Here is a 17,982-nt window from a genome sequence, read left to right as displayed (position 1 = left end):
CTCACATTTCTTGGATGAGAATAAAGTCAGGGGTTTAAGTGTGTCTCGCAGTTGTATGTGCTTGCAGGTTAAAGGTACCCCCCACCTGTTTAATCTTCTCTTCTTTCAGTCATCTATTTTCCCCATTCCTCTATACTCTCCTTTTCTCATCTTCCTCTGTGTTCACTCTGTCAATTCACGCCTCTCTTCCCACAGGCTCACCTGAGGGGTTTAGAGGCAGAGCTGTCCCGTATCCAGGAAGTGAGCAGCCACCAAAGGAAACGCATCACTGAGATTCTCAACGCCTTGATGAGGGACCTGAGTGAGTTCAGCACCATCGTTGGAAACAAGGACATCAAGCTGGTGAGTGGGACACAAAATGCAGGCTTGGAGACATTGTATTTACAGAGATGTTTAAAAAGAAATAGATAGTGTCAGTGTCTCTGATGAATGATGAAACATTTAGTAACAAGCATATACAGTATATATACTGTATATATATCTGCATATCTCGGGTCCAATTTAGTGGCTGGTTCAGATGAGTTTTATTAACTGCGCATTAGAAAAAGATGCTCACAAGAAGCTCACCAGCAGCTGTAGGATTCTCTCTGACCAGAATGAGTTTCTAGCCAGGCAACAGAATACACAAAAGCTGAGAAGACATTCAACTCACAAGCCTGTCTGAGTACAATTGCACACACTCAATTCTGTCTGCTACAACTGATCAAAAGTGCTTTGATTAGTATTGGTGTGAGTTTCTGTTGGAGCCATCCTACACTCTAAACAAAAGGTCTCACTCACAGCAAATGCTTTGTTTTAACACTAAACTAAAGCAAAGGCAGACATACTTAATTAAATCAGGAGACACTAAAAGTTGTTGATTAGGTAAAACAACAGGAAAGGCAAAATGAGACATAGGGCCCTATTTTAACGACCTAAGCGCATGGCGTGAAGCTTCCTGGTGCAGGACCGTTTAGGCCCGTGTCCAAATCCACATTTGCTAGTTTGACGGTGGAAATAAGGGTCCATGCACCGGGCGCATGATTTATAAGGGTTGTACTTAGTGTCTTCATTAATTTGTAGGTGTGTTTTGGGCGTAACATGCAATAAACCAATCAGAGTGTCATCTCCCATTCCCCTTAAAAGCCTGGAACGTTTCTACCTTGGCACATTGCTATTATGATGGTGCATTTGCACCGTCATATTTTTATTTTTAATCTTTTGCATGCGTGTGTGCTGCTGCGCTTCCCTGTGTGTTTGTAACAAGCATAGTGTACGCACGCTGTGTCCGAGCGTAGGCACATTTTACTAATATGCTGGTAACATAACAATGAAATGCTACATTATTGACTTTAGACCAGGTTTTTGTTGGTCAATGGCACAATCACTTTCTGCTGCCACAAGATAGCAATACCTGAACTCAACTGAACACACCTCCCTGTAAGACCAGCACGCCCATGGCCGCAAAGATGGGCCTGGTGCATTTGCTTGTTGATGCGATGTTGATGTTAAAACGATTTGCTTTTTACAACATCAATGTAAAATATGAACTGTATGCATGTGTACATTTTGTGTCTGATTGTTTAAGAGCCTTAGTAAAGCTTTCTCACACATGCACTGAGTGAAATATTAAAACCCAAGACAGAGTGGAAAATTCAAAATGTCTTGTGCATAATTTTTATACATTCTTCTCTCTAATACAACCTGACATGTTTGACATCTGTGGGAATTCATGAATGCTGATAAGCATTTTGTGGCTGTGTGTGACCCAGCTAAAGGGCCACACATTATGCAACACAGTCAGTATATATATACTCTGAGGATAGGTACTCTAATCCGCTGACATATCTTGGCTGTAATATTTAGACAGATTTTGATATGTGGATGTATAGTCGATCATCCACAGTTCATTTCAGAGCATCTGAGGATGGCATCTGCTAAATGATGCTTCTTACCTAATGGATGTGCCTGCTAAAGGGCTGAGTTTCTAAGATCCCTGGATCCCTCTTTAACTTCCCAGCTGTCTTTAAATCTTCCCCACTCAATCTTTACCAAATGTCTCCCCTACTCATTTAACAGTTTGTCCTTCTCTCTACCTCATTTGTCTCCAGCCCATGGAGATCACCTGTGCGATCGAGGAGGAGTTCACTGTGGCCCGGCTCTACATCAGTAAGATAAAGTCAGAGGTGAAGTCAATGGTGAAGCGCTGCCGGCATCTGGAAAACCTTCAGATGGAATGTCACCGCAAGATGGAGGAAACGGGCAGAGAGCTGTCCTCACGTCACCTCCTAATTTCACAGGTGAAGGACTAATGTAGGAATTAGCAACATCTGAAAACATCCTGTGTCGGAAGAAAGTTAGTAGCAGGAACCTTTGGTGTTGATGTGGAAAAATCAAGACAATCTACACTGAAACCTCCCAGTGCAAAATATGAATTATCACCGCAAATGAGTGATTGACGTTTCGAGCACATACGTCTTTGTCAAACTAATTAACATCACAAATATTAACGTGGGCCTTTGTTTGATATTAATTGCTCTGATGAAGAGCAGTGTGCTCGAAATGTCACTCAACTCTTTATCAGAAGCTTTAATTGTGCAAACTGTCCTAATTTTCAAAGGATTGTGTATTTTGTATTTTTTGTGATGATGTGGTTGACTGAAGCCATCATGCTGTGAGTTTTGCTATTGGTATTTAAATTCAATTCCCTGAGGAATTTTGAAACATCATGAATATTAAATGTAGATCAGATCCATTTCACAGTGAGTAAAATGTGCGTTTTATCCCTGGTGTAGAGTGTTGTCTTGGGTCAAAGTCGTATGCTCATCAGTATACTTTCTGCATCTGAGACACTTTGTTCTGACTTTCAGCACGAGGCAAAGATCCGCTCTCTGACGGACTACATGCATAATGTGGAGATGAAGAGGAGGAAGCTGGAGGACAGCTATGACTCTCTGAGCGAGGAGCTGGCAAGACTCCAAGCTCAAGGTAGACAAATGCCATGTATCAATATAGTAAATTATAATATAGTAAAAAAAAACAGTAGCTTCCTCAATGTAGTCACCCGGCCAACAAACAAGACATATGTCTACACACATTCTCGGCTTTACTTTAGCACAGCGGTGCTTTGAGCTAAATGCTAAAGTAAGCATGCTAACAAGCTCACAATGACAATGCTAACATGATGATGTTTAGCGGGTAAACCAGGTTTACCATTTTAGTTAAGCATGTTTATGCTAACTTTTGCTAATTAGGTTTAATACGCAAATTAGCCTATAGCTGAGACTGATGGAGACATTGACAGTTTTGCAGATAATAGGTCATAAACAAAAGAAATGGGCAAATTTAACTATTGACCTGATGATGGTGCTAGATGAAAAGTAAAGGGATCACCAAAGTTGTTACAATTTATTCTGAGTGGAACATGAATCTGTGTGCAAAATCTCATCGCAATCCACCCAACAGTTGTGGAAACAATTCACTAAAAAACACAAATGTCAACATCAAGTTGGCATCAGATTTAGTGTCGACCGTTAAGAAGATGACCAGGGTGAAGTTAGTTTAATGTTTGAAATTTGACGGTTTTCACATATGTTACCTTCTGTGTCAATGCTTTAATTTCCTCAGGGTATGTTGGAAAGGCAGACATTTCACAGTTTTAGTTAACTCAAAATCACAAAAAATGATAATGCAGTTCAGGACACACATAATTGAAGGTCTGTCACTGTAGACGTAGTTAGGGACCGTTGTAAAATTGCAACACCACTTATTTTAATCTTCACATAAATCAGAAGAAACCAAAGACAAATGTGACCATGAGGAAAGAGAGGAGAACAGAGAGCAAGACAGAAAAGAGAACAGAGAGGACGAGCACAGAAACACCATGTTGAGTCAAACGGGAGTCAAACGGGAGTCAGTTGGGAGTCTGAGGATGTCTGAGAAATATTACAGGTGGTTTGATGTCTATATATTAATAAGTGATAACCTTTAAATATGTATTTTACACAATAAGTCACTGATGGTGATGTTAAAGGATTTGCTAGTCAGACGGGAATCAGGCGGAGATTTTCAAAGGTTTCTTACACAAACTAACAGATTTGAAAGTTGTAAGAGGATGTGTGAGATATCATGGACATGCTTGAAAACTAATAGCTGTGAAAGTTGTGAGAGAATGTCTGAATCATATTAGAGATGATTTTATCTCAATTTAGAAATGAGAAAACCATTAGAACTACAATCTTGGTGCACAAACTAATATTTGCTGTATTTTTCTATTTTCATAAGTTTATTTCTACTAACTCACAATTGTTAAATGTTTAATGGCTGCAACTGTCTGTAATGGAAGTGGTTTAAGATATCTATGTTGAAAAACAAAAACGTTATTGGAGATTAAATAAGTGGTGTTGCAATTTTATGACGGCCCCTAACTATTTCTATTTTGCTCTGCATCGTCATGTCTAATGATTTTTAGTTAACTAAAAATGTGAAATGTCTGCCTAAATAAGCTCTCCAACATACCCTGAAACGGGGAAATAGAGGCATTGACACAGACCTATTGAAGGTTACATCCATGAAAACCAACGAATGTCAAACATTAAATTCACCCTGGTAAGAAAAAGTTGAGATATTTCACAAGATAAGTGAAAACTTGCATCTGATTGCACTAGAGAGGAAAGTTAGTTGATCATTATTATGTCAACCAGAGAAAGTCATTTATGCATTCTGGGCACCATGGATGTCTTTAGAAAATTGAATGGAAATCCATCCAGTAGTTGCAGACAAAATGAAAAGAGTGCCAATTGATGTATTAATCTCAATGCACTCTTCAAAAGTCACATTGAGGATGCAGCACATTTGTTACTGTATATGAATCATGCTTTGAGGGGAAATCTAAGAATCTAGCCAAACCTGAGGTTCAAGAATCAATATTGAATAAACACGGTCAGTGCAGCCCAGTACAGGTTCTGTATTTGTAATAAAAATGTCTTTGCTCCAGGCTCAGGTTTAAATATTTTACCTACGTGATCGAAATAACAAACAAGAAACAGTGAAAGTGTTTAACCTATCTTCACAGTCTTAGGAAAGTAGGGAAATATCAATGTGGTCAGACAAGCAAAACAACAGATTTATGGTTGAAAATTACACAAAATACAAAGCTCCAAGAGACAATCCATTCAAAACAGTCAACAAAATAGGTCTATGCTCAATAAATCCAAACATACTGCAATAAAGAGCACATATTTTTAAGATGACATTGTGCTTGAGGAAATTAAGTAATAAATGATGATCTGAGACTTTCTCGCACACTGAACAGCAAAGGACAATATGTAGATTGAGCTACATTGTAAATCTTCAGCTTTATTGCTGACTTTAGATGCCAAACTCGAATATAGGGTTAATGTTCTGACATAACAAAAACAGCAAAACATAACCATGACAAAGTAAAAGATAAAAAACAAGAAATGTGTCACTGCTGTTCAGCCCCACCCAACTGGAACTGGGAGGAAGTGCCACTTAAAACTATTTTATTGGCTTCAATTGAGAGTTTTAGTCTGTGCCAGAGGTCTTTTTTTCCTATCAAGAATAAGAAAAACCAGGGTAAACACTGACCGACAGCTTAGGCTCCCAAAAATATTTACAGCACCAGCACATAAAGATTAATGGTACATTTGGAATTTGTGCAAGGTCCATCTAACTGCAGAAACTTCCAGGACTCACACAATTCTCAAGTCACTCTTCCTGAAGAGTTCCCAAAGAACTGCATTAAATAACCAAAGGTTTTAGGGCAGGGGAATCAATTGTGGACTTACTCTACACCTGAGCCAAGTTAATAACAGATCAGATCAGCCTGACATAATAGCTGTCATTTTCAATAATAGATATTATTACACCTGAGGCATGATTTAGATCACAGTGACCTTGCTGTCAACATGAAGCGATGGTAGCGCTGTGCTGTCAAAGTCAGGTCACTGTCACTTCTTTCATCTACATCTCTGTCTTTCACCGCCTGCTTTTCTCTTCCACTTCTTTTTTTCTCTCTCTCTCTCTCTCTCTCTCTCTCTCTTTCTATCTCTCTTGGTTTCTCTCACTGCCATTCTTGTAAATTTGTGTGTTTGTTTCAGAGAGCATGTCACAGGTGACCAGCGGGGAGAATCTGTCGTCTGTCCAGGATTCCTGTTATATAAAGGTAACCATGACTACAGCGAGTTTCTCACACAGCCTTAGCACTCAGCAAACTGCAGGTGTGCCGGTGTGCATGAGTGAGTGAGTGAGTGAGTGAGTGAGTGAGTGAGTGAGTGAGTGTATGAGCGTGTGTGTGTGTGTGTGTTTGTGTCAGCAGCATACCGCGTCTGTGCATGTACATCAAATCATGAGTCTGGTCATGAGGGCTGCAACTAACAGTTATTTACCATTATAGATGAGACTGTCAACTTGTTTTTAAAAGATTGTTTGAGATTTTGGGAAATATGCTTATTTGCTTATTTTCCTGATTGTTAGTTGAGAAAATCCCCCTCACACATCTCTATGATAAATATGAAGCTGGAGTCAGCAGCCAGGTAGCTTAGCTTAACGTAAAGACTGGAAATCGTTAGCCTGGTTCCGCCCAAGGTAACAAAATCTTAACGTAAAATTTGTTGTTTAACAGGGAAGTTAATGTGTCTTTGTGTTTTTTGGTCGGGACGCGTGACTTCCTGGAGTCTTGTTTGCTCGTTGCCTCGCAACTTTGTCCCAGCCAATTTGACATTTTAATCAAGCATGATATTAAGTGTTAATTAGTGAACTTAATGTTCTGGTAGACCTAGTTTGTTATATTTGGACAGAGCCAGGCTAAAACTTCCCCCCTGTTTCGAGTGCTTTGCTAAGTATCTTTTTTGTCATGTTGAACTATTCCTTTAATGTCAGAAAACTCTGCAAAAACATGCCCATCGAAGTTTCCCAGAGCCTACCGCTAGATCTTGAAATACCTTATGTCAAGGCAACAGTCCAAAATTCAAACATATTTAATTTACTGTGAAACAAATTTGACATGCTGGAAACAATGTTTGGTATAACTCATTGATAGTGACATAGATAGATAATCAAATGTTCTGTTGATTGATTGCTTTATTAACTGACAAATTGTTTCAGCACTAAAATGCCCGGATCTACCTGTTTACGGGCAGCAGGTCAAACATTTGCATTGCTTTAGTGCACACAGTGGGGATCAATAAAGATAAGTCTCATTTTTATTCCCAAACAAAATCAAAAAACAACATCAAAAAGCCTAAAAGCAACTGACACAGTGAAGTTTAGGCTTTTGAAGCCATGGGAGGGCTGGGGCCCTGGGGCAGTTGCTCGCTTTGTCCAGTTGGTAATCCAGCCTCTAAGTAACCATGCAACACCTGTATGGTTGGCAGTATTTGTTTTGTTTTTTATTATCTGCCCTGTGTTGTATTTGTGCACATGTTCATGAGGTTTGTTTTTTGCATGTCAGTGTGTTTGACACATAGCAGTTTCAATATGCTTGTCTCACTTCACACTCAGCAGCGTATGACACATCCTGCTCTGCGTGTGTGTGTTTAATGCCCATGTGGCCTTCTATGTCCACATGTGCACTGGTGTGTGTAATTCTATTCTCTCGTTATTTAATCATTTAGTTTTCCACCCCTTGGAACACTCTCTCTCTCTCTTTCTCTCTCTTGCATACACTCTTATTATATATGTATGTCTCTCAACCCCTCTTGATGCCCATACCTCAGAGGGCTCTGAAGCAGCAGATGGAGTCACACCGTGAGTCGCACAGCAAACAGCTTGGCCGCCTGCGAGACGAGATGAATGAGAAGCAGAAGATCATCGATGACTTAACTGAGTCAGTGCTTATTTGTAATTCTTAATATTCTCCGATAAACTAAATCAGGCTTTCTAAATCAAGAGTCCACTTAGGTATTTAGAACTCAACTTTACTTGTACATGAGTAAAAAATATCAATCAATCAAGGACAGAAAAATGTCATGGAGACGGCATATTTAATTCTGTCTTTAAGACTGGACTGTATGGCACTATACAATGCAGGTCGTACATGGTTCCAGAAGCATACAGCTTACCCACTCTTTCAGCTGTCTGTGGACTCAAATCTGAAATTCAATTATGTAAAAGCAGTGTAGAAATGTTAAAATTGGGGATACATCGTCTCAGTAGTTCTCAAAAAAGTATTAAGCCTCGCTCTAGCTGCATAAAAGGCTGAATTCAATATGTGTGGTTGGCTGATATGTTGAGGAAACCGCAGCGTGGAAGGACTTTAAAGCCAAGTTGCTGGTGAGCCCCACTACAAGGAGCCACTGGGCTTGTTTTGGCTCCTTGACAACATGCCCATTTCAGTTTCCTTATTTTGAAGATGTTCTGTACTAGAAATGACCGTCTGGGAGCAGATTGGAGGGCAGACCCTTTTAAGAAACTAAAGTACATTTTCTAGCAGACCTGGGCAGTGTCTGGTAACACCCAAGGAGCAGCTGCAGAGATTTTCTGAATGAAAACACATTTGGGGCTGCTCTGCTTGTCCTGCTAGCATGACGTGATTTGGATAAGCAACTTGAAAAATGGATTGATGGAGGGATTTCAGTGGGGTAGAAAGCTAATAGGAGCAGTTTAGCCCTTCAGATCCTTGACGCAGAGCAGAAATAGTGGGTATATACAATAAATGTTCTTCCGAGATTAAATGATCAGAACAGGAGAGCAAAATAGGTTGTCTTGCTATACAGCTCAGATGTGACCTGAAGGAAAAAATACATCCTGACCCTGCATACAAAAACAGTACCTCTCCTCAGACTCGGTTTTATTTTTCTCATGTGAAAGTGATGTGGTTGTCAAGCTAATCCAATAGCATTCCTCCACCAGGTAAAAAAAAAAACACTAATAAACCTCTCTGATGTCTGATGTAAAATAGCTAAAACATTAGTAGTCAAATTCTAAAATGGGCCTTGCGTTACTAGAAGGTAAATAAAAAAGGGAAGGTTTTGCGGACATGACAACCCATTAAGACACATTCCAAATGTGATTTTGTGGAGCTGACGTATATTTCCAGATTGCATTCATTGTATTACAGATTCACATTTTTAGTATTTCCCCAACAGGCTAAATTCTTAGACTTCCTTTATGAGAGAGAAACAAGTTAAAACGCTTTGAACCTATCCATGGAATCCCCGAATGAGCCATTATTCACCTTTTCAGTTGTAACCAGAAGCAGCAGCTTGAGTTGGAGCAACTTCACTGTGACTTCGAACGTCTCAGGAGCCAAGAGCATCACAAGAGCCGGCAGCTGGAGGAACTGACGTGAGTCTCTGCTTTACTGTCCTGGCCAGCTTTCAAACACTTAACCATACGGAGGCTCGGGGGTGAGCTGCCTCTTTTAATTCACGTCTTTCATTTCTCTCTGTCATTTCTCTTCCCTTTGTCTATTTGTTTTACGCTCTCTCTCTCTCTGCAGCTCGTTCATCTTATTTACAGTATGTCATACAGTTTGTGGCTAAAATGAACCATTTTACTCTCTCTTTGCCTTTTTCTCGCTTTGTTTTTTTTTGTGTAAGTCTTTGTATCTCCATTATGGAGTTTTGCAAAAAGGAAGCAGCTGGCTGCTAATAGGCCCTCTTTCTACACTGACCTTAGCAGCGTATTGCGTCAGATGGCAGATGGGAAACATCCCACGAGTGGGGCAGCCGGTCCATTATTGCGTTTGTTCTTTATTCATGAATTATTCTGTCAAGAACATGGTACTCATTTGGGGTAAAGAGAAGTTCATTTGGAATTTTCTATCTGTTTGACTATCTACCTGTCTATCGTTAGATTTCTCCATGAGCGGCATGAACAGTCAAAGCAGGACCTCAAAGGGCTGGAGGAGACTGTTGTAAGTCATTATTCGCTGTCACGATTCACTTGGCTCCCTCAGAGGCTACTGATCCACTAAATACTCTCTAAGTGCTTTAACTGCACTATTTCCCCTCTTCCTCCATACTGTAGGCTCGTGAACTCTACACCCTGCACAACCTCCGCAAGCTTTTTGTTCAAGACCTCACATCTCGAGTTAGAAAGGTAATTAAGACACAACTCAACTACACGCAACACACTTAACAATATTACACTTCAAATTGACTGTACGCACTAGACTGTATGCAGATTACAGTTTTGAAACAACAGTATTTGCTATGACAGATACACTAAAAGTTCTCCATTGTTTCTGTCAACAGAGTGCACAGATGGAGCCTGATGATAGTGGGGGATATATGACCCAGAAACAGAAGATTTCCTTTCTTGAAAACAACCTGGACCAGCTTACAAAAGTTCACAAACAGGTAAAGTGAACAGCAGATATAAAACTATAAATTATGGTAAAGGAGACATTATAGTATATAAGTAACATTTTACCCATCTACCATTTCTTTAAAAATGAGGACATATCATTTGGTTTCCCTTGGCCTGGAAGTCTGATTACCACTGTGCCGTGGCATAGCAAAACCTCTCAAAAGAGCGAGCCAAATTAAATTACAGAGCAGTGTGCACTGCTGTCATTGTCCTATGGGCAAAAGTAACGCTAGGATCATCAATCATCTTACTACTTCAACTTCACATGACAGTCTCCTTGAAAACAGAGCAGCAGGAGGTGTTAAACCAGGCTGTCGTCAGGAAAAGGAAGGCACACAGCATAAAATAGTTACTCAGATTTGATTTCAAATTAATTTCTAATGCAGTTTCATGCAAATATGCTTAGTCTTTACCCTTTTGCTAGCTGATGTGCAAAAACTTTCAAAAGGAACCTCATGCTCAAAATGATTAGCCAGCACACTTCACACCTTTCTTTTAATATTCCTAAATGGACTACAGAAGTAGACTGAGTGTTGATGTGCTAAACATACTGACTGGCACATAGACTCATGCAGGCAGATTGGTGAGAGCTGCACTGCAGCAGTGTCAGGCAGAAAACCAATCCTAAAGTGACTGCTGGGAAACTCCATCCCATCCACCACCTGCTGATACTGTGGGAATGGAAGATGAAAGTCAATGGTCATAAATCATCAAGCTCCCAGTGGAAAGTGATAAGACTCCCAAAAACAGACAGTGGACAGTGCACTGGGGCTATGTATGAGGTCCTCTTGTACAGATGTAGTACAGATGTAGTAATGTCAGCCTGTCTATCACACACCTCCCGTGAAAGTCCTACCTCCAGGTTTTAGTCGTCTTTCTTTAAAATGACTCACCACCAAACATTAAAACCTCAGGTGGGTCTATTGAATTCCTAAATCCTTTGCCTGCTCACTAAACCCTCTGTATCGCTGCAGAATGAGGATTAGCTTGGATGATTACATAGCAGCAGATTCTCTGTGTTTTAACCAGTGTTAACTCAAAGTAGCTAGCTGGCAGTTTGGTGCAACGTGTGTTTACCGTATTTTTCAGGTAAACTAGCCTTCAATTTGAGGTAGGTGTTAAGCATGTTTCCTCCACATAAAAGGCAGTATAGGCAAACTGGACACTCCTCTGGTTGGATCCCTAACAATGCTTTACCAGTAGAAGTGGTCGAATAAGTCCCTTTCTTACTCCTTGTCTTCAAAATAAGTAAGAGTGAAACCTCATGCACAGGTTGTTAAAGGGTATATAGCAATGTTAAAGGGACACAAGTTATATACATACTGTATATATATAAATAAAAAAGATATTGATGAGATGCAATATTTAAGTATTTATACTGTATCTGTCATCGCAAATACTGTAGTTTCAAAAACATTACCATCAATATTACTAACTTCCTTTAAATGTTGCATCTCATCAATATCTTTTTTTATTTAAGTGTTTAAGATGATATTCCATGGTCACTGACATGTACAGTCAATGTCTGGGCTTACTGTGTGTGTGTGTGTGTCTTTGTGCGTGTGTGTGTGTGTGTGTGTGTGTGTGTGTGTGTGTGTGTGTGTGTGTGTGTGTGTGTCTGTGACAGCTGGTACGTGACAATGCAGATCTTCGCTGTGAGCTTCCAAAACTGGAGAAACGTCTTCGGTCTACAGCTGAGCGAGTTAAGGCGCTGGAGGGTGCGTTGAAGGAGGCGAAGGAAGGAGCCATGAAGGACCGCCACCGCTACCAGCAGGAGGTGGAGCGTATCAAAGATGTGATGAGGGTTCGCAATCCCTTCCGCCGCCCCCATGCTGCACAGATAGGTAACACATGTGGCTGCATGTTTCATTTAATTTCTTCAAATAGCCCCAACTTGTACATATGTTGAAATTACATGAAGTCAGTCAGTGCATTTCAATTGCTAAAACAAAGGCAGCATGTGTCTAAGTAAATGTGTCAATATGAATCCACTGAAATTATGTTGCACATGTGAGCACACTGCACTATCTGGCCACACCAAAAAATCGGCTTCGTATCTGTTATTTGCCTTTGCAATGCACTGAGACAAAAAAACATTTTGACATGGTGCAACCATCCATTTTATGTCTCTGCTGTGTGATTTCCTTACAGGCAACATTGTTGAATTTGCATCAGCACTCAGGTTACTAAAAACTAAATTCAACAATATGTGTTAGTAATGAAAGTATTAATAATTGTAGCAAAATGCTACATATAGGTGTGATGTGTCTGGAATATTTTGCATGTAAGAATTTACACAACGTGATCTTCTGAGATAAATACAATTTATTAGAAAAGCAGTGTACTTCATCCCTGTGTCTATTGAAGATAATTGCACTAAGGGGTTGAATTCTGTGGAAGAAATGAAAGATGCCTATGCTGCTGTGTGAAAATGAGCTATTGATTTGAGTGTTTTTAGAATAAGGATTTTCATTAGAGGATCATACTAAAGCAACTGAGAATAGCTGTGATGTACTGGTGTATGATAAAATCCAACTGAAATCCCATTTTATCATCCCTTGTCAATGTGTTTTTTAGTGTATTGTTGAGAGTTTTTTCATTATTAAATTTAAAAAAGATAAAAAGGTCTTTGTGGAAATAGTAATTCTCCTTCAGCTGGCTGAACTGTCGACATCTTTGTGTGATTGACAGCAGTTGGCTGGCTGCCAGAGTAGGTAATAAGAGACAAAGTGCTGCAGACCACATGTCATGGGCATAGAGTGTGGTGTTAGTGTTGCAGGACAATACCTAATGTGTAGCTCTTGTGTTGTGTAGCAGGCAGATAGAATAGTGATGTTACTGCATTATGCAAGATTTGATTGGCTGTCAACGTAGAAAACTATCATGAACTAAAGTTTGGACTTTAATATATTCCAGTCACATTAAAATCTACTTGTTCTGCTACAGACAACAGTGTAGCCCTATCCCTTGAGGGCATTATAAATATGATGTTTTTGTCTTTTTTATGGATGAATAAAAACGACAAATGATTCGATCAATTCTGTTTTATCCTTAACAGCCAAGCCTGTGCGTGCTGGCCACTACCCACCATGCTCTCCCATCAATCCCTTCTTCATCCGAGGCTACAGTGATCACCCCTTTGCCTTCTACAAAGCTGACTTTCACAACAGCAACAACCAACACGCTGCTGCTCCTGCAACACCAGAGGCTGAGCCCAGGTTACCCGAGACCAATTCCAAACAGAACAGCCCCACTGAAAACCTAGAATCCCAAAACAATGAATCGCACGACAACAACGCTCAGGACAACATGTGAGTAAATCCACAATCAATGACATCATGGATAACAAACTGCCAGTGCTTATGACATCGAATCTTTGTACATAATAAACTAAAGTCAAGATCCACTTCCTAGCTTTTTCAGGGAGTTTTCAACGACAGTACAGTCATGAAAACAATCTGCTGATGAAGACTGTGAAATGCAGTTAAATGGTCCAGAACCTGAGAATGCATTGTCCAGAAACAGCAACAACAAACTAGAAAATGGATCTGGAGTCAATATTATTTTGTCAAACTACTTTTGCTAGGATCAACAATATATATTCATGCTCGTAGCAAAGTAATTTTGAAAATATCTATCAAATAATCTGTGCCCTGACATTGTTTTTAAATAGCTTATACAGTCCAGTTTTCTACAGTGTAGAGTAGATGTATGCATAGCACACACATTTTGTTCTGACATTGATTTATTATTTATTGGCTGAGTGAGCACTTGGGTTATTTTTTTAATAACTTTTGTTTTTTTACATTTGCATAAACATCCCTTTCTCCTTGTTTGTAGCTTTCCAGTTGAACCACAGAACCCTGGAGACAAGAACACTGCAGAGATGCTTGATTCAGAAAATGGTGAGTCTGTTAAGATAATGTGAAATAATATAATAAAGATCAGCGGGGTTAAATTACCTTGTCATTATGACCTCTTATTTTTTAGTGGTTGCCATTATACTATTATACTGGCTGTTATATTTGAATGTTGTTTTATATAGTCTTATAGAGTAGTGGCTGTAAAACATGTTTACAGTGATTGCCCTGCTGCTATAATAAGAATTCTGCCCGCTGTTTCTTTTTTTCTTTTTACTTTCATATTTATTTAATGGGCTGGTAGTCAGCAGTCTTAACTGTTATTCAGAGTCATTGGTGAGTGTGGAGAAGGGTTTTATATAATAAAATAATAAACTTCTATAAATTTATAGAATACAGCCTTATCTTAAAAATTTACTAAGGAAATTCTCTTAGTTTATTACAAGTTACTGCTGCTGCTACTTGAGGCTTTCTGCACCTCCATGTTTGTGTGTCTGCTCTCATCAGCAGCAGACTCTGGAGATAGATTAAGCTTGCGGTGTCATTACTCAGCTAGACAGATAGCCGGCCAGACAGGCTCAGGGCCCACCTCAGCCTCTGACCCAGTGATGACAGTTGTAGACTTGTGTAACAACACCACAACTCTTTGATTCTCCAGGAATATCAATAAAAGTCAGAAACTGGGTCACAAAGTCAGTGTATCAATCTGTTGCAACAGTGCCTTCCTTTTATTAAACAGAAGATATCAGTGATGTTTTTCAGAGAACCCTTTAAAAAATGTAATCATGCTGGCTTTAGTTTTTGCTTCCCATGATCCTGTTTCCAAGGGTTGTTAAAGCTGCCAACAAGAGCATACTGAGAAAAATACTGATATCTGTCTCTTTTTGGCTCAGAAGTACTCACTCTTAATACAAGCAGCTGTTCAGATGCTATGAGTCGCTTCAAGAGATTTTTTATATTTATTTTTATTCAGTTTTTCTTCATTTTCAATATTTGATTTAGTATATTCCCCAAAATGTACATATGGCATTTTTAGAATGAAGGCGCCTGTGCCCTGTAATGTATTCTGAAGTAAAACTTGAAGGTAAATTTACTTCTGATCGCTCAACAGTATTTTAACTTTGGGATATAATTCTACTCAGTGTCATGAATTTAAATAAGAGCTTATGGGAAAGTGTGAAATGCAAAACCAAATATCTCTGCAAGCCCTGGACCCCAGATGTCTTACTTTTTTATGTACTTTGAGTCTGTTGAGGTGTAGCCTTGACAGCTCCCGTAAGGGAGTAAGAGTTTTGCCAAATGTTTTTTCAAAAAGATTAAACTGAGCAGCCTTATAATCCAGTCAAGCATGAGGCTCTTTGATAATAGCCAATTTTGTCAAACTGAAGCACACTAATTAAGAAACTTAACAATAAATAAATGCACATAGACTTCCTAATATCTGGAGGTTGAGAAACGGCTGAAACATCTTGATACATCTGGTCAATAAAAAGCCACATAAAATCCAAGTCAATATTTTGTGAGATTAATCCCTGTCAGGGTGGTTCAGGGAAAGCGGAGACCTCTAAGGATTGTAGTTTGACAGCTAGGAGCAGGAGGACATTTGCAGATAATCCACAGAATGTAATGATCCAGGAACTACAAATAGAGCCATCATAAAGGTCCAATATTTCCTGAAAGTGCTGTTGTAAGGCACTATTGGTCGCCCTGTGAGGACAGTTGTTATGGACCTTGTGCTTTTATGCAACAAAGTTTTTCTGGGTGGGAGTTATTGTTAGCTGTGGTGGTAGAATAATGACTGTCCTAATCAGAAACACAACAGAATTGGTTGTTTGTTCAAACAGTGTAAGATTAATCATGTTTACATTTTTCTGACAAGCAAGCTCTGGCAGTCGTGCAACTAAAAACCTCTCTGGAATAACAACAGCATTGGTCATTTGTTCAAATTTGAAATTACCATGTTTAGTAGAATAAATTCACTGAGGATTGTTGGTTACAAAGAGTACAAAGACTACACAGTCTAAACAGTCTACGTTGGTTTCTTGAAACCATCACCACAATTTTCTTTCTAAACTTAAAAAAAATATTTTTCTTGTACAAATGTGAACAGTGATTTAATGGCCATGACCACCATCTGTCTCTCACCTTAACCACATAGTTTCAGTTGCTTGTAAAATGTGCTGCTTTCTTTTTGGAGCTGAGTGGGTCACAAGATCAGTAAAATACAGATCATGGGTAATTTTTTTTAAATTACTGAAATACACTCTATTTAGGCATTTTTTAATGAGGACTTGTTGATTGAGAACACATTATGCAGCTGCTTGTTCCAAATCCATCTTTCTTAGATGGCTTTGGGTCGTTTCAATTAAACCCAACTGTGACTGTGACCCACTTCTTCTCTAATTTACACACCACCACAACCCTCTCACCGTGCACCTGCCTGCCTCTTTATGCACCTGTTTCTGTCTGCAGGAAACACCACAGATATCAATGACAACAGGTAAGACTGCTGCACCCTCTTTGATCACTGCAAAACACACGTTGCTATTGCTTGTCCTCTTACTGTAGGCTTCCATGTTATCTATGTCAGGCAGAAACCTCTCAAATGTAACTTTTGTAGGATTTTGTAGAGTTTATTTTGGACCTTCTATGATGGGCTAACAACAGCTTGGCTTCAACTGAAGCTGCTGAAATATTTTAATAGGAGATAATTAGCTGTCTCAAAATTTTTAGAATTCATAGCAAAAATAGAGCGATAAGTTATTCATTAAATATCTCTAGCTGTTTGGTAATAGTCATAAGCAAAGAAAATGCTGAAGTATGGCATTGCCACATTCACCTTGCATGCACCAACTCCTCCTAGGTTTTAAGACCATTTAGTGTAACATCACTGATTTGTTTCCCTCACTGCTGTGTCTCTCTGCTCCATCGCTGCCCCCTTGTTGCTGTCACCGCTACTGCTGCTGATGAATCTGGTGATGGTGCTGCGGCCACCCGGGATTCTGGTGTGCTGGATAGCATGTGTCTGAATGTGAATTCTGTGTCCAGAACTGACGTCTGTGACAATCAGGACCCAGCCAAACTCTACAGCCTGCAGCCGGAGGCCTCAGCCAGCTAATAGTCCTGAGCAGGTAAGAACACATAAAAAAGAGAAACTCTTTAATTTTGTGCTATAGATCACATTAAGCAGCCTTCCTCTATCAGCTATTAGTTTTAATTGTTTTATTTGTACTAAACTTATGGACTTACATCCATGAATGATCAAATGTTTTTGAAAGCTTTTGAATAATTGATACAAACATTGTGACTGTGAGTAAAGTTGTACAATTTACAATCATACAAATGATTCTTTTTTTAAAATAGCATAAAGTAAATAATAAAAGCAACACATTTTGGCACAGATGTAGGTTTATATGTTGTAAAAAGATTTGTTTAGGCTTTTGAAAAGCTTTTAACTTAAGAAAAATGCAAAAATCCAAAAAAAAAAAGGAGAATCCAAATAAAAGGAGCATGGCATGGTCTCCTAATACTGTATCTTAAGTCTATTTCCCAAAATTCAGCCTAGGTGCAGAATTACAGCCACTAGAGCCAGTTCTAAAATGAGTTTTCCTTAGGACGTGCCATTTCTGAGTCTGTAGCTATCGGTAAGGTGGAGGGTGGGGGTGTGGCCTAGACCAACTGCCACTTTACTTGTTTAAAAGCCTTGATGTCTCTCTCTAATGGGCGGGACAAATCTTCTGGGCGGGCAGAGAAAGGGGAGGTAACATTGCCCCTTATGACCTCATAAGGAGCAAAATTCCAGATTGGC

General features: G+C 39.4%; 1 protein-coding gene and 1 long non-coding RNA gene across 4 annotated transcripts in view; one reads left to right on the top strand and one right to left on the bottom strand.

The window, feature by feature from the left end:
• kif5ab (kinesin family member 5A, b) overlaps positions 1–17,982 on the top strand; it is a 67,705-nt gene that overhangs the window by 44,500 nt on the left and 5,223 nt on the right. The window contains exons 15-28 of one of the 3 annotated variants that reach the window (XM_032513704.1): positions 196–342; positions 2,091–2,279; positions 2,850–2,967; positions 6,102–6,166; positions 7,719–7,828; positions 9,187–9,288; positions 9,799–9,859; positions 9,973–10,044; positions 10,200–10,304; positions 11,942–12,158; positions 13,373–13,625; positions 14,155–14,219; positions 16,647–16,674; positions 17,223–17,305. In XM_032513704.1, coding sequence (XP_032369595.1) covers positions 196–342; positions 2,091–2,279; positions 2,850–2,967; positions 6,102–6,166; positions 7,719–7,828; positions 9,187–9,288; positions 9,799–9,859; positions 9,973–10,044; positions 10,200–10,304; positions 11,942–12,158; positions 13,373–13,625; positions 14,155–14,219; positions 16,647–16,674; positions 17,223–17,292 — 1,602 coding nt within the window. In that variant the 3' untranslated portion in view covers positions 17,293–17,305. Of the gene's footprint in view, positions 1–195; positions 343–2,090; positions 2,280–2,849; positions 2,968–6,101; positions 6,167–7,718; positions 7,829–9,186; positions 9,289–9,798; positions 9,860–9,972; positions 10,045–10,199; positions 10,305–11,941; positions 12,159–13,372; positions 13,626–14,154; positions 14,220–16,646; positions 16,675–17,192; positions 17,306–17,982 lie in introns of all 3 variants that reach the window. The other 2 variants (XM_032513702.1, XM_032513703.1) reach the window with 2 other exon arrangements.
• LOC116687963 (uncharacterized) overlaps positions 10,425–17,982 on the bottom strand; it is a 13,618-nt gene continuing 6,060 nt past the window's right edge. Inside the window, exon 3 of the long non-coding RNA XR_004331669.1 lies at positions 10,425–10,436. This is a non-coding gene — a long non-coding RNA (uncharacterized LOC116687963). The remainder of the gene's footprint in view (positions 10,437–17,982) is intronic.

The sequence above is a fragment of the Etheostoma spectabile genome, chromosome 4 (assembly GCF_008692095.1).
Source record: "Etheostoma spectabile isolate EspeVRDwgs_2016 chromosome 4, UIUC_Espe_1.0, whole genome shotgun sequence".
Taxonomy (NCBI): domain Eukaryota; kingdom Metazoa; phylum Chordata; class Actinopteri; order Perciformes; family Percidae; genus Etheostoma; species Etheostoma spectabile.
The sequence above is the reverse complement of the archived record's forward strand: the minus strand, read 5'-3'. Positions and strand labels throughout refer to the sequence as shown.